The sequence below is a fragment of the Lineus longissimus genome, chromosome 5, assembly GCF_910592395.1.
Source record: "Lineus longissimus chromosome 5, tnLinLong1.2, whole genome shotgun sequence".
Taxonomy (NCBI): domain Eukaryota; kingdom Metazoa; phylum Nemertea; class Pilidiophora; order Heteronemertea; family Lineidae; genus Lineus; species Lineus longissimus.
The window spans coordinates 16,457,279-16,480,087 of NC_088312.1; the positions used below are offsets into that span (position 1 = coordinate 16,457,279).

A 22,809-nucleotide genomic window follows, 5' to 3' on the forward strand; every position below is an offset into this window, starting at 1 on the left:
TATTTGGTCGCCCCTAGCGGACTCTCAATGAACTACACAGTGACAAATATATGGAGCGCTAAACACTACAGTTTCGAAACCAACTTGATTTCGAAGACGGCACATTTCAGACAGTCTAAAAATAGGTTTGGAGATTACATCTCCTCGCGAAAACATGTCATTGCATGTTACATGTGTAAACCACTGACAACAACCGAGCCATTTTGTGCAAAATGGCGCACTTTTTAACATCGTCAAAATTGCTGTGACGAAAAAAGAGCATCAAGATCTATTTTCTTATCTGTCTGAAATTACAAAAACAATAATAGGGCCATTTAGACGCCAGGCAAAAAAAACACATTCAGATCGGATCCGGATGCGATCCGATTGAACCACATTCAGGTCTTGAAAATTGCACGCATTTGGACGATCAGCGCAATCCGGTCTCATCTGGACGCATTTCTATAGCTTTGGAACTCTCCAATACCTGTTGGTTGTGGAGGTGTAAAAAAATTGGTTTGGTACTTGCACCACATTTCTTAGATGAATCAAACACATCGCTATCCGTAAACCGATCCGCCTTAGCCATAGCTTGATTGAAAAAATCGCAAATAAGTCTGTGAAAAAAACACTTCAACTCACAATCTCACTCTCCGCGCCAAAAACACAGTTCTCGTGCAACGTAAATCGTTTCAAGTACCAACACACATGTGAGTGCTCATGCGCCCAGGTAGAATGAATCCAGATTGGGTATCCATTTGGGTTGAGATGACGCTATTGATCCGGATGCATCCAGATCAAAACTACCTCGATCGATGGTTTTCTCTTAATCCGGATGGGACCACATTGATCCGTTCATTTTGCATTTAGACGAGAAAAATTTAAACCGCATTCGGATTCAATTGGATCGCATGTTGTTTTTTTCATGTCGTCTAAACGGCCCTATTATTAATCAACAATGGAATAACCCTAATGAGAAATTTGATGTATTTTGTGTTTGCATCTAATCTTTATCAGTCACTTCCTTACATATTGCTGCCAGGGGTAAAAGACTTGGGTAAAGAACGACTCTCTGGTGAGGAGGAGGAGATTGGTTACTGCACGTGAAAAAAATATTGATGGTGGAAGATGCCGGCTTTGCGATTTTCTCATTAATAATGTCCAAATATGACTTTATTTCTTAGTTTAATTTGAATTTGGTGCATATAAACACTGTACAGCTACATAAAGAATACATTAATTTAGTAGATTCTTTAGATACATGTTCACTTTTTGTAAAATTTGCACATAGTCGTAGCATTTTTTCCGGGTTCTTTGATATGCAAATGTACATTTCCACGTGCTTTCATCTACACCGAATTGCTGATATCGGTGCATCGACGTATATATGGCGCAAATCCGATTGTCTCCGCCAATATTCGTCGATGGTTCATTCGACTAGGATAAGAGAAACTTCCGTGTTCATTGACTAGTTCGTCTTTTTCGTGGAATGAGTTTATGTTGCCAATGTCATAAAGTGTCTGATGTGCAGTAGAGTTTAGCTTGATGGCACCGGTGAAAAGGAAACGCCAAGCATCCAGAATGGCCAAATTGCCAGCCTTACAGAGGACACATCATTGCCAAACAGAATTGTCAGAGTGCCAGTTTGACCTCGTTACAGTTGAGTGGCTTCCTCAGTGCTATTTTCCTGCACATTTCATTGGGCTAGAGTGGACACTTGTGCAGCAGCAGATGCAGGTGTCGGTCAAACACATGCAGGCAATAGCTGCATTTCCATGTGGGCATGGTTTGATCATGCTTGTAGAATGGTGTGTAACTTAATGCACCTTCTCCAAGTGTAGAAAAGCTTATGAACACTCTCTGTCAAATTCATCATCAAAAACCAGTCCATTGCAAAACATGCTGATTAGTATTTAATAATCACTGCCCTCCACACCAAGGTAAAGGTAAATGACATGGTAAATGACATGCATTTGAATGTGACCAACAGAGCGATTAAGCCCTAATGAAATGATCTACTTATGTTAACAAGTGGTTTAATGCTGGCTGTTCCATTGGGCGTTCACCCCCAATTGCACAAAGAAAAAGTAATAAAATCCACTTTTTGATTGAATTTATGCTCAAGATGACAAAATGCAATGACTTTTATGATCCAAATCAGTATCATAAACCTTGTACCAAACACCTGGGTCTTTGTTTGGAATGAATCAGGTTCTTACTTTGGATTTCAGCACTTTACAAATCACACAACATCTTTCATTTAAGTGAAATAAATTAATATTTTCAAATGTCCATGCCATACTAAGAGCTACAATCTACCATACTAATGGAATTTTTGGTTCGTAATTGAATTCTAACTAGATGAAAATTGACTTGGTAAAACAACTTGCTAAGTGACCATCCCCTTGCTAAGTGACCATCCCCTTTGGTGTGTGGGTGCATAGAGGCATTAGTAAGAACTTTTGAATATGAACTCGGGCACACCCGAGGAAATATTAATCAATTTTTAATAGAAAAATAATTAGCTAGTTTATGTAGCTACACCCAGGGCAGCGCCCCTGTACAGCCTCTGCCTCGTTAAAGCCACCATTAATCATGACTTTTTCCTCGGCGCATTGTTGAACATTGTCCTGAGTTTCTTGCTCGATTGTCGCCGATTATATCGATTCCTAGCTTTTCACAGACCAATAAGGCTTATGCTGTGCTCATGCTGTGTTGGTCTGTCATGTGTGCGTCCGACCGGAGTAGCAAAGAAGCAAACACAACACGGAGGGGGCCTAAACACCCTCGCCGGTCAGGGCAGCCCCGGGTACCCTCCTCCTTCTCTGCAGGGACTCCACTTCTCAGCGGCGAGGTCCCCAGGCCTCTGGAGATGCCTTAGCCTCTCCTGACCCCATTCACCGGGCTGGGAACCCCCCTTTTGGAGGTGTGCCCGCGGGAAGGTCTCCATGTCGAGCGATGGTGACCCCCTTACCGGGGCGCTCCACAAGACTTCGTCTGCTACCGTGCTCCCTGCCTCCCTCCAGGGTTTGATTCGGGGTGGTGAATATCGGCGTCCTCGATGGTGACCGCCTTGCCAGTCACACCATCATGTCCCCGTCCTCAGTTGCCCTGGGGTGCCATCAGTTGTTGGCACCTTGGTGGGCATCACGCCCTGCTGTCCTTGAAGATGACAGCCCCGCGAGTTGCTCCGCCGCTCTCCGTTGCGCCTCGCCAGGTCCTGCCTGGTTATCCTGGGGATGTCGACAATGCCCTCGCTCAGGCACAGCGCCCTTCCCCCTCCCTTGTCTGCCCCACAGGAGCCCAAGCAAGACCCTCAGCCTCTCTTATCAGTCTTGACGCCTGGACAGAGACTTCTGCAGAGACTAATGGCCCACCTGGAGCATAAGAACCTCCAGGAATGGGCCTCTGCACAGCAGGCTGACAGGCCAGTGGGTTTTGACTTGAGTCATCATCCTATGGACTGTGAGTTGGATGACTCCTAGTCCATGGCCTGCCCGGCCTCTCAGGCTGAAGTCCCCTCGTGAGTGAGGGGTGTAACGCCATTTCGCTTACAGCCATTTCGCCTACAAACGTTTTGCCTATTACAATTTTGCCTATAACCATTTTGCCTATTACCCATTTCGCCTTCTTGCCTTTTGGCCTACTAGCTATTTCGCCTACTTTTACTGCTATTTTTGTTTTTTTATGAATTGGAAGGAAAGTAGGACTTTCTGGATATTTGTATTGAATAGAGGTGGTTTGAGGCGAATTTTTAGCTGGCAGATAGGAGTACGGTCACTATAAATCTGGTGGCGCTATTGACTACAAACCTATGAATTATGGAACATTATGCACTATTTGTCAACCAATTTTTTGATAATCCATAAGTTTGTAGTCATTAGCCCCACCTGTGGTATAGTGACTGTACTCATATCAGCCAAATACATGTGACCAATGAAGCTCTCTTTAAATCTCCCCCTTACAAGTATTTCTACCAAGTTAGCCATTTTCTGCAGTTTCCCATTGTCTGTGAATCCTTTTATAGGCTTAATTAGTTTGCTTATGTTGTGTGACACACTTTATAGTGATCCAATTAATCCAGTAATTAATCCAGTAACCAAATTAGAGCTTCAACAACAACAAATTAGTGTATGATAAAAGGGAAATGGGATACAATCCTCTGCAACTGTAGGCCTACATATATTTTTGACAGATTCCCAAATAAATTTGGTGGATTTGCAAATCCTCTGCAACAGCAGGTATAAGGCCTGATAACATATATTTTTTACTGATACTGGTATGAATATCGAGGATTTAAAACAAATATTTTCAGAATTATGTGAAATGGCATTTTATGTATGTAGGCAAAATGGCGAGTAGGCGAAATGGGCAATAGGCGAAATGGTAGGTAGGCAAAATGGCTGCAGGCGAAATGATTGTAGGCAAAATGGCGATAAACCGAGTGAGGACCCCGCAATGGTGGCTGGCCTGACCACAGCCTTTCTTTTTCTGGTGCTACGCCGAGCTGGCTGCTGGTCAGGATTTGTAACATCCTTCAGTTGGGGTTGTTGGTTTGACAATTTCCCAATCTAACCCCTCTGGTGTCGGGCCTATGAATGGTTTCAAGCGATTAATATGGACGACCTTGGCCTTCGATTTTGGACCTTGCTGAATACGGTACAGCAAGTCGGACATCTTGCGTACCACCCGATAAGGCCCACGCCAAAGTTTTCCCAATTTCTTGCTTTTCCCTCTTCGGATTGGTTGATCGTGAAACCATACAATATCTCCCTCAGCAAAAGGTTCTAAGCTGGCCTTGCGGTCGTAGTACTCCTTTTGTCTATTGCTTGACATCTGTAAGAGGTCTCTCGCAAGATTATGAACTTTGTCCATCTTGTCTAACAGGGTCTCTAGGTATTCAGAGGGATTGCACTCAGGTTGGCCAGGGTATTCAGTACCAAATAGCAAATCAGCAGGTAGCGCAAGCTCCCTGCCAAACATAAGCTTGGATGACTAAACCCTGTGGTTTCATGTTTTGACGAATTGTACGCCATAATCAGGAGCGGCAGATGGATGTCTCAATCTAATTGATTTTCGTCACAGAACATTGATATGAGGTTTCCTAAAGTCTTCATAAAACGCTCTGCCATTCCATCAGACTCAGGATGCTGCGGGCTGGTCCTGGTTTTCATGCACCCTAGTCGCTTGCACACCCCTGTCCCAACCTTCGACAACAAAGTTGGTTATCGGTCAGAGTGCGCCATATCTGGTACCCCAAATATCGCCATAAAACGATCGACAACGCTTCTTGATCGTGTATTGGGAAAGCCTGCACCCATTTAGTGAAGTAGTCTTCAACTACAAGAACATAGGAGTTATGATGGTCCGACTCGGGGAATGGCCCACACACATCGTATGCTACCGCTCCATTGGGATACCCACGTTGAACTGTTTCATGGGAGCTCGGCGTCTCCTGGGACCCTTCCTCTGCTGACATGGCAGGCATTGGCTGCACCAGATTTCCACATCTCGTCTCATTCCAGCCCAGTAAAACCTTTGTCGTACTCTCGCCAATGTTCGTTTGATACCAAAGTGGCCTGCAGCCGGTGCCTCATGCAGTTCTCGTCGTACCCTGGCACGAAACCTGGAAGGAACCACTAACAGCAATACACTTTCTCCACTGTCGGACTCCCAGCGTCGACATAATATGCCATCTTTCAACACCAGGCATTGCCACTGATTCCAGTAGGATTTGAGTCTTATGCCCTGATGTGAAATGTCCTTCCAATCTGGTCTCTGTGTGCCAGACTCCAACCATTTCACTACCTCTGCTAATTCGGGGTCCTCCAACTGAGCCTTCCTCATTGATTGGCTATCCCAGGCCCAGTCAGTGTCTGTATCTACTGGCTCATCTGCCTATACGGCTCTGATAATCTGAAATACCCGCTCTCATAGGTGTTGTCTTTGGTTCAATCGTCACTCTCATTTCGTTCTGTGTACATTTCCTCGGGTTGTCCTCCCTGCTACCAGTATTACACCGGACATCCTTCCCCTTGTCTTCTTTGACCAGATCCTCCTCCTTCGATTCCTGTCTGCCCAGAGTTCCCAGTGTCAATGGAGTGTTTTGCGAGTGTGGTACGGCCTGTATCATCTCCATATCTTGCAAAAACATCAGCAAATTCTCAAAAAGAAGAAGTACCACCTTCAGCTTTTTCTTATGATGGAGGTGCTTGCAGCTGCGGTGGAAGAGGTCTTTTAGGTGTTCAGGCACAAACAGCCCATCCTTCCGTTTTGGTTTCAGACTGTCTTCTGCTTTCTTTGTCGTTCTAACCTTTTCTTCAGGTTTACTTTCATGAGGTATTTCTATAAGAGGCTCTACCCAAGCCATCAATGTATGTTTCCTCAAAATTACTGGCTCCTTTGATAGATTTAGGAGCCGGATGGGGGTCGTCTCTCCGGACATGTCGACCACACTTTTGGCAACTAGGAGACCATTTTTTCCGAGGAGGGACGTCGCAGGTGATATATATCCTGCCTGGGATCCGTATGATGTGCCTGCTATCTCACACGTGACTAGCTCCTCACTCCTGGCAGGAATTGCTATTTTGCTCTTTAACACAATTCGACGGCAGGCATTTTTGGCACTCCCTCCACAACCCTGGATTTCCTGATGACAACATATAACCCTGTCTACTTGGCAGTATTTACTGAGGAAGTCGTGTCCCAGTATGGTGTCATCCTGTATATCAGCTACCCAGAACTCATGGTCCACCTGTACTTAATTGAAGCGCACTCGAAACATAGCCTTTCCAGTAAAAGGTAAGTTTTCTCCATTAGCCGCTATCAGTCTACCCTTTGACATTTCCAGAGCAGGTCTATCCTCTTCTGGAATATTGTTGTATACCCTAGGGTTCAGCAAACATACTGATGCACCAGAATCAATAAGAAATTCCTCTCTTTGGTCCCCCAAGTAACCTGGGATGTACAGACTACTGTTTTCTTCTCCTGTTGCTCCCATGGCACGCATGTCCACGACGGGCCCCACATCCTTTACTGCCGATCTTTGGCCCTCAAGGTCAGCATTTCCTCGTTACCCTGGGCCTGGGCAATTTCTTTCTGCCAAGCAGGGCATTCCCGTTTAAAGTGTCCTTGTTCCTTGCAGAAATAGCAAGTGAGGCTGCTTTTCCTGGATGGCTTTCTGGCTCCATATTGGTCATTTGTTCTGGGTAACAAGCGAGTGCTGTTGTTTGACACAGTACTTGGATTTGCAAGTTTTAACTCTTGTACCAACCTCACTAACTGTTCCAGGGTCTTTACAACATTGTCGTTACTTTGGTCTGATGGGTACTGGAACATGGGTACTGTCAGACTGCTTCCCTGATGTTGCCTGTTGGAAGGCCTCATATTCTACTGCAGTTCGCTCTGCATCTCGCAAAGTCATGGGCCTCGATTGTTTTACAAACCATTGATGATTCGTTTCCAATAAGGCATCAATAAACTGGTCTCTTGCAAAGGAGTCCATCAGTTCTAGTGTCACATTTGGGTAAGCCTTCCTTGCAAGGCGGCAGATCTCTTGAGATAACTCAGCTAGTGAAGACCCTTTCTTCCTCTTGTAGGACCTCAGCTGAGCACGGAACAGGTCAATTTGATTTTCATAACCAAATCTCCTTTTCAATGCAGCAACCATCGCATCATGTTGCTTCCTTTTGTGAGGCTCAAGATCATTCAGAACACTTTGTGCTGTCCCCCTCATAGTTGCCGCCAGATATTTTCCTTTAAGATCAATATTCCACTGATTAAGATTGGCGACCGCCTCAAAATGTGACAGGAAATCAAGGATTCCACTCCCATCAAACGTATCAGGCCTCAATGACGGGCATCGCGGCTTTAGCGGGTCTGTTTCTTGCTGCACTTGAGGTGTAACATTGCCTGTATTCTGCCCATCATTATGTCCTTCTGGTGGTGAACCAGCTGATGGAAGTAATCTAGGGGTCCGTCTTGGCTTCGCCGGTGACATATCAGACAGATAACGTTCTCTTGTCATGATGTCAATCCTATTTGGGCACTCAGTGTGCGCTTCACGGGTCAAACCCGACGGCTTCCCTTGCGGTTCCTCAGTTTGTGGGCAGTCATTGTCATATAGATCCTTGCGGACTGTGAGGGGCTCACACGTGGGCCTAATATTCCTCGGACATGTCTGATGCGCAGGCCTAAAATTTCTGACCTTCTCCAGAGGATTGAGAAGCGTCACATGCCTACTTCTTACATCAGCAGAATCAGGTGACTCATGAGTTGGAGTCCCTCTTTTGTTGGTTGGGTAGAACTTGTCCGACGGATGGGTAGGTTGAATCGCAGTCACCATCTCCTGAGGAAAATAAGACTCGTCTCTCTCCGCACTGAATAACTCGAGGATGGGGTTATGGACACTCTCACCATGCTCATGAGTCTTGAGTAACCTATGAGCAGCCAATTCGTGAGTCGACCTGCTGCGAGTCGCCTCACCTTCCTCCCGAGCCATGAGTACGTCATGAGCAGCAAACCCGTGAGTCGGCCTGCTGCGAGTCGTCTCATCTATCTCACGAATCATGAGTACCTCATGAGCAGCCAACCCGTGAGTCGGCGTGCTGTGGGTCGTGTCACCTTTCTCATGAGTCATGAGTAACTCATGAGCAGCAAACTCGTGAGTCGGCCTGTTGTGAGTCGTCTCACCTTTCTCACGAGTCGTGAGTAACTCATGATGAGCAGCCAACTCATGAGTCGGCCTGCTGTGCCCCCGAGCTGTGTGTAATTCATGAGTGATTAGCTCACCATACTCACGAGCCGTGAGTAATTCGCGAGAAGACTGCCTCGGAGCCCTCTCGACGTGCTCACGAGCAACTCTAGTTAGGCTGTTGTCTGCCTGCCTGTGGCTGCCACTGGTGAGTAACTCGTGAGAAGACGGCATGTAGGGCCTCTCACCATAGCGAACAGGCAATTCATAGTCGGTAAAACCATAGGCAGGCCTCAGTCGAGAAACTTCCTATCGTGATTTCTATCTAGTTGGAGGCCTATTCGGTAAGTTTCCCAAATTTACTTCCCCTCGTCTCAAGGCCTGTTTCAATTCTCATCTCGCAATTTATTTTCAAGAGCCTGTTGTTCTAGTTGCCTGTTCCATCTCCGACGATTTGTACCCCGGAGGCGAAATCGGGATTCTCGACTGGGGGCTGTTGACCGCCGTCGATATCTATCCGAAGCCCAATCGGAGTCAAGATCGCCACTTTCTGACATATCATGCTCAGTTACAGACATGCTTATTGTGTCAGCTAGTTCAAAAGAGGTAGGTGTACCCTTCCTGGGTCCGAAGCGAACTGTTGGCGTGTATTTCCCGGCCATTTTTCAAGTGAATGTGACGGCCAAGTCTCATGCAATCGGCAATGCAATGGTAGCGTATGTAGTATACACCTCAGTTTCACTGGGATTCACACGTCAAAACTACCCAATTTTTGTTCGTAATTTCACCGCTGCCGCCAATGTGACGTCTACCTCGGCCAATAATTACGCAATATATAACTGAATGATACTTTATTACGCCCTATCTCCTGGTTACAACTTAAATAATACCATATAACGTGCGACGTTGTCAGTACGGAGAGCAGCTCGACTGCCCCCACGCCCACACCCGCTCACATTTATAGGGTCACCCGTGAGCAATCTCGTCCCCAGGCGCCACAATGGACACTCATATTCATAAATCCATGCGGTTTTGTCAGTGTTGCGGCGAATATGCGTGAGTAGAGAAATTAGAAAAAATTAATTATTAATCAAAGGTGGCTGATGGACAGAAATTATGGTGTTTTTAGCTCAGCTGACAAAGTCAGCGGAGCTAGTAGAATAGCTGTTCAAATGGTGTCCGTCCTGCAATCCATCCATCCATCCATCTAGGGACCCATCTGTGGACAAAATTGGACATTTCTGACCGGGAAGGCCTAGCCACTTTGTTGACCGTGCTAAATTAGGAGTTGCCCAAGGTGAACTCAGAAACGAAAAATCAGCGCGATCCGACCTGTATTAAGAGAATGAGGTCATTTCGCGTTTAGATTTCTTTCCCTTTTTACCTCGGTCCACAGAGCAAATATTGTTTTCAAATGTGGCTGAATATTTTTAAATATTTTTTCATTTTTACTTTTAATGGAATTAATGAGGTTTTACTGTACATTTTTCCTCGGTCGTGACCTTGATAGGTGTAAACTAATAAAATGACGTTTCAACAGGAAATCAAACTTTAAAGTTCAAGCTAAAATGGTGGTGCCTATGGTCAACCCTTAAATGCTGGAGATGACACTCAACAATGCTCGCAGGCCTAACAGATAATCTGTAAATTCGCCTGAAACATTACTTTATACAATGCAAATAACAAATTGAAAATATGGCAATTCCCACGTTTCTTTATTTCCAACAATGCTTAGTTCCCGATCTTCATTGCATTCACACAGAACTACACCCTGGCCATGGCCCCCACACCATATCTACCCCTGGCCCTGCCCCACTCATCTAGGAACAACAAGCCCCACCTAACCCCATCCGCAGAAAAGTAAGCCGAGACTCCAGAGTCTGGCAAGACTCAACTGACAATTCTATTTGTACTTCTGAGCACTCAAAAGAATCAATTTCCTTTTCAGAAATGGGAATACTGCCATGAACCAAGTGAGGAGAGCCAGAAACAACTGGTGGAAGTGCTCAAGAATCCTAAGGATTGGCTTTAACTCATGGATTCATTAAGCCAACGCAATAGGAAATGAGATTGATGAATTGGTTTTAACATGTTTAATACTGGATATCTTACTGTAGACCAGGTAATGTTCACAAGATTTTGTTTTTCCTTGATTTGGTTGACAATATCAAAAATCAATTAATTATTAGATTTTGTCAGGAAATGCAAAAAAAATCAAGAATTAGCAACTTTGCCAACTCTTTGCCATTTTGTCATTTTAACAATTGTGAATCTGTGAATCGTGTTCTCCTGATTTGGTAGACAACTCTAGTTAGGCAATAATCATTAGATTGTGGGAGGAAATTTTGGTCTACCATCAATGAAGAATTGGCAACTTTGCCAACTTTTGCTGTGAACATATCTTGGTTTAGGGTAAATACTTGATGTTGAGTTTGTAATTTTGAATCTGTAAATCTGATTGCCTGATGTACGTCCTGTGAGCAGGCAATGATTTGCAATGTTTTTGCCATCGCACACTCCCCCAAAAATGCAATGTAGCACCGTTAGCTGTGTTATAAGGAAAATATTTTAAGCGGGAAACATTTCGCTTTTTTTCCCCTTGGCCTGCAATAATGTTATCGAACACTTTTTAGAATTTGTTAACCACAGTTTTTAGCTCACCTCTGGGGAGATTTTATACGACTCTGTGGCGTCGGTCGTCCGTCGCTGTTGTCGTCATCTGTTATCGGAGAACGTTTCGTCACCGTTAGGGCTAGATGTCGAAAACTTGGTGTGATGGTAGCTTTGGGCAATATGCCCGGATAAATTTTTCTTTTTCGCGATATGACCTACTTTCTGGCCATCTTGGAAATGGGTTTTTTGCCTTTTTGAAGCTAATGGTTGTATGTAGTGACAAAATATATATGGTGGGTGTATCTAATAAGGTTAAATGTGACCCACTACAGCAAAATGAGTCGCATGTCGCTTAGAGCTTGACAAGTTGAGACGGACTGGTTGTTCATTTCACTATAGTCTGCCTTTTGTGAAATCTGAGTGTATCAATTTCTTCTATTATGTCCTGGTGTCATTTTAGACTCAGCTTCTGTGCGACGTGCGACCCATTTTGCTGTGGTGGGTCACAAATAACATATTGACCGGGTTTTTGATTTGACCTACTTTTCAAGGTCACAGAGGTCAAAGTTCACTAAATCACCGATTATAGTGGCACGTTTCGTTTCTATTTGAGCTAGAAGGTTCTTACACATATATTTTGGGACCCTCTATTCTACCCCAAAAATTTGTCCCTCTCAGACTTCAAAAATGGCCGCTAGGCGGCAATCTTGAAATATTAACGAAGTCTGATTGAAACCAAATTTCATATGATTGTATATCTATGTACTCTCTACAACGTCCCTGATTTTCTGTCAAATCTATCAACTAATATGGCCGCCAGGCGGCCATCTTGAAAATTAAACAAAGTCCTATTAGTCCGAAACTAATATTAGGATTGCAACCAAACTTCATGTGATTATGTATCTATGTACTCTTATCAATATCTCTAATTTTCAGTCGAATCCAATGACAAATATGGCCGCCAGCCCGCCATCTTGAAAATCCAACGAAGTCCTATTACTCCTAAACTGTTGAAATGATGTCAACCAATTTCCATGTGACATGTATACTCTTCGATAACCCTCAAATTCAGTCAACTTTATAACCAAAGTGCTATAATTAAATGGCACCGGTAATTTTCTTTTGTGCCATTGTGCCAAGAAGAATAATATTATTCAATGGAGTCAAAACTGGTGAAACAAGCCAGAAACTGTTCTCCCCATATCCACTGCAAATGACATGCATTACATTACCCGAGGTGAGCACACGGTCCCTGGACCATTTCAATTAAGTAACTTGATGGGTAGTTTGGCAGTTCGATACAAAATATGGCGCGCTTGTTAATTGGGTGATATTCTGATTGTTAACCCTCGGAAACTTTGTTGGTTGTTAAAAACATGCCTGACTGACATTTCAGTATATCGCCCTCCTTTGCGGGCACATTTTTGGCTCACCGTAGGGGAGTCTATACAATGACGCAGTGTCCGGCGTCCGATTTTTTTTTGAGTTTGAAAAGAAACATATTGTATGATAAGCCCCCCCTTCTTAGGAGGGGTTCTTAAGATACACGCGTGTGCGGGAGTATAATGACGAGAAATAACGAGAGTAACTATTGAATACCCTACAAACAATTTTTTTTGGTTTTTCAAAATAGCGCTGAATTAATAAATCAGACCAGTTGTAACAGGTTAAAGAACATCTGATTAATTTAAATCTTCATGGGAATTCGCTACATATGCTTAAGAAATTGGCCAATTATATTAATATTTTTATTAGGGAAATATCCGTCCTAAATAATGACACAAAAGGGTGGTTTTATATCAATTTTGTGTCGACATGGTCGAGGTCACGTGACATAAACAAAACAATCGCACACACCTGTCCAAAAAAGGCACTTTAGGTAAGACAAATACGTTTTTCCAGCTTAAAACCACACTGACGACTAAGTTATATTGGTCTACTGCCCAAATCTGAAGTATCAAAATGAATCACAAACTAGAACTAGCTCTATTTAGCTATAGTTGCGTGAAAAATTCGGTTAAGCGACATTCTGCACCCTAGCGGCCAATAATTAAACTACTTCAGCCGTCTGCTCCGGTCTCGTTGGGGAGTTTTTCCCAAATGTACGCGATGATGACGTGCCCCATTAACAACTATTTTAAAATGCGTTTCCAAAGTGAATGCATGAGGACAACCCATTTGTGTCGTAAATCACTGGAAACGCCCGATTCCCCTGATTCTGCAGGATGTTAAATCGGGCATTTTATTTCTTTCAATAAATCATAAGTGTCGCATTTACTCCTAGGCCCAGCTCTGTTCACCATCCCAAATGGCAATATTGCCAATTGGGCCGGACAATCACAAAAAACCCCCAATATTATACATTTCTTCCTGAATAATTCTTACAGTGACCATACCCCCATGAAAGACAGTTGCTTACGCTACACAACAATCAAAAAAAATCGAGGGTCAACCATTGAACTTTTGAGATATGTTGAATTTTGCACAAATCAGCGAAAAACGCACCAACTGGCAGTGGACGGCTTTTCAAAACAGGGCCGTTGTACTGGGTAAAAACGTTACGCTATCGTAGGGGGGTTCGGGGGTGCTCCCCCGACCTAAAGCGGGGCTCACTAAGTCCTTGACTTTACATATTACTGTATTAGGCCTTTTTTTATTAGTTGGTTTACGGGACTGCCAGCGATAAAATCTCTGATTTTAGAAAGAAAAGAAATCTGGGATTTCCCTATTATTTTTTACCGCCAATCATATGCTGCAAAACACTTGTTTATTTTCAAAATCAGATGAAAAAACCGTGTTCTTTTTATCCTGCCGATCGTTTACATCAGGATGGCATTGTTTATTCTAAGCATCGCAATAAAAAACTGTCAATATCTCGTTAGAATCGAACTTTTTGGTGTTGTTTTCATTGTGTGTAGCAGCACCGCGTCTATTTTATTATGTATGCCTATGCGGATGTAACATTTTTTAAAAATTTCTTCCTCCACCATGTTCGATGTACACTTTTTATAACATTCCCTTTAAAAAGTTGGTCTATTCTTGTTTTGTTTTTTTTATTTTCCCCTCCGACATTGATTTTTTCAAGAAATGTCCCTTTAACCAACTAATTAAAAAAAGGCCTAACTGATATTTTGAAAACACCAGTCATATACATAGGTTTACAAATTTTCAGCAAAGATTTTTATAGCATGTGAAGTTAGCTTCACTGTTTATTATTGGTATCGACTGTCAGCACGTGGCGACGCTGACCGAAAAATCGCTGCCACAGAAGGGGGTTAAGATTCTTCTCACTTAAACATTCAACAGAAAACATTCTTTTAAGAACACTTTTCACAAGCCCTGTGCATTTAACCCCCTTAGCTAGCTTAAGGGAATTAAAGATGTATCATATGATGAGGCTACTACTGTTAACTGCGAGCATTTTATTTTCACGAATGCGCTCTCTAACACAAACTTAAAAATCCAGAATAGCTCAATATAGTATTATTCATTGACCATTAAATTTCGATGGCAAATGAAATATTCAGTCAACCGCTTATTGAAACTAGCCAATTCACTTAAGTGGATGTTAAATACATCGCAAACCACAGGCTGCACTATATGCTGTGGCTTATTTTCATTCTGCTTTTGCTTAGGTGCCCTGCAAGAGTTCCACTCAGTCATGAATTTAGTGCTTTACTTATCATAATGTTGGCATCACAATGTGAGTGGTGGTATTTTTGAGCTTTGTGGCGAGGGTTTTTAGTAGGCCACAGAGAAGTGTATTCAAGTAGCTTTTTTTTAAACACATTGGGCTAAAATTTCTACATCTGAATCTTCACTCTCCTGATCTTGATTTTTGTACTGATACCTGCCCGTGCAGTATTAATGCTTTACACGTTCAAGTAACAGAAACTTTTGCGTGGTTTTTGGCTCACCGTAGGGAAGTCTATACAATATCGCTGTGTCTGTCGTCGTCTGTGTCCTGTTTCAAAAACAGTGGCATGTTTTTTAACCGCTAGAGTTATGAACTTGAAACTTAGTACACAGGACCTTCCAGGTCAGGTGACATAGGACACTGAATTTCGGTCCGAATGGATTCTTGACTTGGCCACCAGGGGACCAGAAGGGGAAACCTAAAAAGCATCCTAGCAAGGATACATCAAATATCATACGGGTTTTTGATTTGACCTATATACGTGTCTCATGAGTGTTTTATTTGACCTACTTTTCGTGTGTCTGTTGTGTCTGTTGTCGTCGTCTGTTGTCTGTCGTCAGTGTCCGTCGTCATCTGTATCCTGTTCCAAAACATGGCACGTTTCTTAACCGCTTGTGCTATGAAACTTTGGTCAGGTGACCTCTGACAGTGAATTTCGGTCTGATTTGTTTCTTGATTAGCCACTAGGGGGCCAGAAGTGGAAACCTTAAAAGTGTGATATCTCTCTAATGAGTGACTCATTTTCGATAAAATATTTATGGTAGGTTGTCCTAGCAAGGATACATCACATATTGTACGGGTTTTTGATTTGACCTAATTTTCACGGTCACAGAGGTCACAATGGCGTAAATTGGCCATTTGAGTGTAACCCCTGTTGGCCAAGTCGAGAATCAGATCAGACCAAAATTCGTTGTCAGCGGTTATATGACGTAGAGAGTCATGTGTACCAAATTTTAAGTTCATAGCTTTAGCGGTTAAGAAACATGCCATAGGGCCAAAACTAAAAAGGTAAAAAGTGCAATATCTCTCGCTTATTAGTGACTTGTTTTTGATGATATTTTTATGGTAGGTCCTCCTAGTGAGGATACATCACACATTATATGGGTTTTTGATTTGACCTGACTTTCAAGGTCACAGAGGTCACAATGGCATAAATTGGCCTTTTGAGTGTTACCTATGGCACGTTTCTTAACCGTTAAAGCTATGAACTTGAAATTTGGTACACATGACTCCCTATCACATGTAACCTCTGACACCGAATTTTGATCCGATTCTTGACTTGGCTACCAGGAGGCCAAAACTAAAAAAACGGTAAAAAGTGCAATATCTCGCTTATTAGTGACTTGCTTTCTATGATAGTTTTATGGTAGGTACTCCAAGCAAGGAAACATCACATGTCATACCAACTAGTTTTGTCCTACATACTACACATGTAGCATGTTTCTTAACCAGGATGAATTCCTGACCACTAATATCTATACGGTGAGCACGATTGCCCCAGGCCATTTCATTAGTGACTTGTTTTTGATGATATTTGTTTTGTTTGGTACTCTAAGTAAGAATACATCACATGTCATACCGACTTTGATTTGACCTATATACTATAATTGAAGCATGTTTCTTAACCAGGATGAATTCCTGACCACCAAATATCTATACGGTGGGCACAATTGCCCCTTGCCGTTTCATTGCATTGTACTTGATGTGGCTCATAATCTCTCTTTCATAAGTTTTTTTCATTACCCTTAGTTTTCATGAACAAATCTGTTGCCATGCCACTACAAAATGTTTTAAAGCAATATTTGATCAGCTCTTGGGATTTAATGCTTTTTCACGGAAGGTATCTGATGGCCAGAAATGCTTCGGTGCTTAAGTTAGCAATAGGATTGACCACAGTATATGAGTGTGTCGTGATTGATTTAATCATTTATTTATGTGCTGATAATATTTGCTTCAGTCTTTAATCCCTGTAGAACAGAAAAAATGTCCAGCATTTAATTTAAGCAATTGCTGAAGGATAGACACATTTTTGCACGTTACTTTCGCAAGTCGAAGGTGCTTTTTCACAAAAAAAAACATATAAAAACTGCAAAAATCTGTTTGAGTTCCATCTTTAGCTCACCTGGGTCCTTCGTCAGTCAACAATGGGGGCACCTTTGCTCACTGTTGAGAGTATCTAGAAAGCTAAGACCTTTAGAAACCTGAGACCCTTGATACTAGGAACCTAAGACCCTTGATACTAGGAAATCACCACAAGTCCAATTTTCAAGGCACCACCCCTAAAAACTACCCTCCACGTGAAAGAACTTGGCGCTACTGTGCGAATGCAGCCTATTCAAAGTGGAGAAACAGAATGGAAATCTGCTACAATTACCAAACGGCTAAAGCAAAGGACTTTTGAGGTGAAAACAACTGATGGGACCTTGCTTAGGACGATAATAAACCCTTCAGCCTTGCTTAGGCGTAATAGACAACATCTTTACTTAAAACCCCATGATGAATGTACGCCGCCACAACCCTAGAAATTGAACCCTTTGCCTCCTGAGCCACTACCCACCTGGGACACGAGAGCACTTTTTCCATAATTGTGTTTACCTGTGAGAAATGCCGTGAGTACTTGCCATTGTGTAGTTCTAATGGCCGCCGAATCATTAGAGTAGTTATGGAAGTTGTTAGCAGATGGCAAGACTATGCATTCACTTAAAACGCAAGTTTTTTGGAGGTGTACCCATTACGCGTGACGTGTCCTGGAATAGCAAATTTCTACGTAGGCAAAGGGTTAACATGCAAGGAACTGTGATGAATAGTAGTATGTCTGTACTGTATGCGCTGCCTGAGAAAGTGACAATTCTATCACCACTGAGCAACCAAATGCCGGTAATATTCCTATTCCTATGCCTACACAAATGCCGAACAATTCAGAGACTCGAGCTCCAAATGAGCCAACGGGTTATTTCCTGCGCCAATCTGGTCGTATTAGTAGATCGCCTGCTCTAGATTTGCAGATGAGCAAACTTCAATAAATAATGTGCCCGAAAGCATTATTTCATGTGCAAGGTAGTGACCAAAAAATTGCTTTAAAGCATGCTCTGCGACTCTTCATAGGTGTACTGTTGCTACATGGACAGTGTCAATTTAGATTTAGAGTGATTGCTATATATGATTACGGTCTTGGATTTATCGTTTCATGAATGTTATAATCTTCTCTAACTGAATTAATTTCTTCATTCAGCTTTCAAAGTAGGGGAGATGTTCAGTGGACGTGATCATAAATCACTCGTGTTATAAGATTAGTTAGTTTCCCTTAGTACAGGTGGCAGCATCTTCTTGTCTGTGACATTGTGTTGGTCAGCATCCCTCCCTCCCTCCTTCTTGTAAGATGGCTTCTGTGTATCAAAACCTGTAGTCTACTGTGTTATCTCCTTATTTATCGACTCCAAAGTTGTGGACACTCCACTAAACATGGCCTGCTCTCACCGTATAAGATTGAATTGACAGCAGTTAATCAAACTGCGCAATGTGAACAAATCTTCCAAAGAAAAATGCCACACAATCCAAACTCAGTGGAATTCAGAAGTCTGTCAGGAACAGGGACCTGGTTTGATGTAAATATGCTGAGTAAAAACGATGAAAAGACTGAATTGATGATCTTTGCATCAACACATTCACTCAAGAAAATTCACCATGTGGTTCTTAAAGTTGGTGACACCCAAATTACATCTTCGAGTAGTGTGCGCTACCTCGGTGTCGTGTTTGACACTAGCTTAACCTTGGAGCAGCAGGTAAACAGTGTTTGCAGGTCAGCTTACAATCAGCTAAGACTCATTGGTCAAATCAGGCGTTACCTCACCAGGCACCGCGCACAAGGACTAGATTTGGCAAGCGTACATTCCAGTGTGCCGCAGCAGCACTCTGGAATGACCTCCCTAGTAATATTCGAAATGCGGACTCCATCACAACTTTTACGACACTCCTCAAGACCCACCTTTTTTAACAACATTACGAACATTAGAATTGTTCATTGTTGTCAAAGACTATACTTCTTATAGAGACTCTGTTTTTGTTAAGCGCCTTTGAACGGCCCAATATAGGACTGATAAGGGCGCTATATAAATGTGATACATAGATAGATAGATAGATAGATAGCATTATCAGATGGACAGACACCAAACCAGAACTGGCTTCTCAGAGCTATTAATTGCCATCAGGTCATTGGGGCACTCTTCAAAGAAGGCGAAATCTGTCAAAGTATGAAAACATATACAGTAGAACCTCTATATTCAGGACACCCTCTGGACTGACAAATGCTGTCCTTAATAGAGAGGTGTCCTGGTTAGAGTGGTCCAATTCAACAGAAACAACCAATTTGGGACTGAAACTGCTGTCCTTAATAGAGAGGTTATCCTTGATAGAGAGGTGTCCGCTAAGGGAGGTTCCACTGTATTGGACAATATATCGAGGGGGTTCTGTTTCTGGTATCAAGGGTCTTAGGTTTCTAGGTGTGTCTTATGTTTCTAGCATCAAGGGTCTTAGGTTTTTAGTTGGGTCTTAGGTTTCTAGCATCAAGGGTCTTAGGTTTCTAGAGGTCTTGGGTGTTAGGTCTTAGGTCTTGGCTTTCTAGACACCCCACTGTTGAGTCTTATGAAACCTATGACAACATGACTTGACACATAAAGTGTCATTACCATTTGACCTACTTTCTGGGCTCCAGGCGGCCATCTTTGAAAACCTTATTTTGTCAATATCTCATGAACGCTGATAGCTAGAACCATGAAATTTTTACTGTCAATACTTCTGATGAGACTTCATGATATAATGTACGGGTCTTTGATTTGACCTACTTTTGAAGGTCACAGAGGTCATACTCTAAAATTTCAGCAAAGATGGCATGCTTCGTCAGTAATTGTCGTACATTCTTCAAATTAGATACAGGTCCTGTACTTTTAGCAAGAGCCAATATCATTGGTGACACAGGTAAATGCGTTAGTCATAAAAATGACAATGCTACATTTAAGTGTATACGGGAAAACATTGTAGCCTTATTGTCTTATATGACCCGCCTTGAGAAAATTAGCCCACTGGACATCCCTTCAAATTCATCAAACAAACAAGAAAACTAGGTCCGAATGATTGACGGTTCCTCACCGACGGATTCATGTCGATAATAAACAAATTGGAAATTGATGCATGCAGACCTGTTTTGTGCAAAGTAGACACAATTCAGGATGAAGTCGACTGCTGTCCCCAATTCTATCGAACAGCTGGGATGATTAGCAAGACATGTTGGCCACATCTTGGAAGTATCTGTAAGTCAGTCAACGTACCCATCTTCTTTCTCACGATTTGCAATGTCTGTGTCGGGGACGGTGATATTTGCTGATTGTCCGCCATTTTTACTGTCTGATGTTGCTTCCAACTACGAATGTTATGATATCTTACGCTTGCTATGATATTGGTCGTATGGGGTGACATGTGGCTGAAGAAAGGTAAATTTGCAATCAATATTTTCAGAAGTTTTTAAACATGTATAGTATTTCTTGTGTCTCCTAGTAGGATGAAACCTAACTGTGAATTCAATCCTTAATTTAAGGAACAAAAAATGTGTTTCATCTTCAAAAGTAATTACATGTACCAAGCAGTGACTTGTTTTAAAATGAAAAGATTTAATTCTAACTGGCATGATGCTTTTAAATGCAGGTTTTACATATATAATCCAATATGGTTGAATAAAATTTTATCATCTAAGACATTGTACGACTCATTTGTGATGTTGCACCAATACACCCTCTCCTCACCCTTTAAAGAATGTGGAATTGTCTGCGAGAGGAGTTCGGTGTTCTCTCACTTAATTAACGTCAGCATGAATTAACATAGGAGGGAGGTTCTCCCAGATCAAGGTGGCACCATTCAAACACAGTTTGTGATAAATGACAACAAAAATTTACCTTGTTGAGTGGTACACTAACAACTCCCTGCTCCCCTCCCTCTCAAAGTTACTAGTGATTTACTGAAGACGCCCTAGCTATTTATAGGGTAGTTTACATGGGGCCAACCGATCTCGATTGATCCAGATCGGTCTAGATTGGGCTGTGTAAACATGCAAGAATGTCATCTGGTCTGGTCTTGTTCGATGTACAAATATTTGCGTCATTACGAGAGTTACGTCATTTGTGGTGCTGTGAGCAATTTGATCTGGTCTGGTCTGGTCTGGTTTAGTTCTGTGTAAACGACACTTATATACAAAGTGTCCCCGTCCTACATTATTTCCTCCTATTCTTGTTGATGGTACTTGTTTTGGAGAAAAGGCAGCTAAAACTCCCTTCTCAAAATTCCTAATAGGTGGTACCATACTCCAGCACAGCAATAGTAGTTCTCCAAGCATCGTCAATGGTGATCATCTTTGTCAAGCCTCACTCGAGGAACTATGTAACAATTTCAGCGAGTGCATGTAAATTGGACATTTGGCCCGGCACCCGGGAGATTGCAACGCTGGCAGCGCTGCACAAACTGACAAAATTATATTGTGCACTGCTGCAGTTCATGATATTTGTTTCGATAAAAAAAATAAATTTTTAGTCGATTTTTACTTTATTGTGATGGAATAAGTTTCGAAAAAGACTTCTCAGTATGATAACGACACTGACACAACTGATTTGCCTTTATATGCCTCTTTTGAGGCTTTTAAGTACACTGAAGATGCTACAGGTACATGAAAAAACCACAGGGATTTGTGGCAAAAAGTGCTAATTACAAGAAATAACAAGAGCTACGCAGAGCGAGCACATTATACGCCCGCCATAAGAGTAAAGGGTGGTTGGTCAGGGTGAAAAGTGTGTTTGCAATTGTACCGGGGAAATGCACTGCAGTACATGCAAAAGAAAAGAAAATGAGTTATCACACTCGAAACTTAATGAAGAGGCTTTTTGGGCCCATATTAGTGATCTGCAAAGCAGGTTTGGTGGATATCGATGGTGCGCAAACAGTGACATGATATAAAATTTCAGTAATTGCACGGACAATGAAAGGTAAGCGGAAAATGGAAGCAGGTCTTCGTGACCTTGACCTTTGACCTTTTGACCTCCAAATCTATAGGCTTCTTGGGGCCTATACTAAGGCCCTGCAAACCAGGTTTGGTGAATATACATGATGTTGAATTTCGGTAATCGTGTGGACAATGAAAAGTTAATGGACAGACACATAGACAGACGGACACCGAGCACCATACCATAATACGCTCCAGAGCAGGCGTATAAAAAATCCACACCTCCTATATACCCGTTACAAAAGGGAATAAACATAGTCCAACAACCAGACTTCTGAACATTCGATGCAATCACCCAAACCTAAATCCTACTTTTTGGCTCGCCTGGGAGCCTTTACTATGACGCAGTGTCCAAACTTTCGAGATTCAGCGACGATAAGTTGTTATTCAACTAGCAATATAACGTTTTGGCGATGAGAGTCTGTCGGCGATGGTGCTTGTCACTAACGATCGCGCTCATTTTGGTTATACAGAGTCCATATGACCGTTCGGACAAATTGCGACCAAAATTTCTATATTCCCGACGATAAGTTGTCATTTGACTAGCGAAAGAGCCTACGGTCGATTATAGTCAGTTGGCGATGGCACTCATTACAACCATCCTGCTCATTTTTGTTATACAGAGTCGATATGACCGTTCCGACAAATTGAGATTGAAATTTCGAGATTCCGCAATGATAAGTTGTCATTCGACTAGCGATATAGCCTACTGGCGATGATAGTCGGTCAGCGTTGTTGCTCGTCTCGAACGATCACGCTCATTTTGGTTATACAGTGTCATGATGA

General features: G+C 42.5%; 1 protein-coding gene across 5 annotated transcripts in view; it reads left to right on the forward strand.

The window, feature by feature from the left end:
* The window catches only part of LOC135488778 (oxygen-dependent coproporphyrinogen-III oxidase-like), a 215,130-nt gene extending 194,404 nt beyond the window's left edge, over positions 1-20,726 (forward strand). For all 5 annotated transcript variants that reach the window (XM_064773594.1, XM_064773592.1, XM_064773591.1 and 2 more), the window contains one exon: positions 10,620-20,726. In XM_064773594.1, the coding sequence (XP_064629664.1) occupies positions 10,620-10,703 (84 nt within the window). In that variant the 3' untranslated portion in view covers positions 10,704-20,726. The remainder of the gene's footprint in view (positions 1-10,619) is intronic.
* The last annotated feature ends 2,083 nt before the right edge of the window (positions 20,727-22,809 follow it).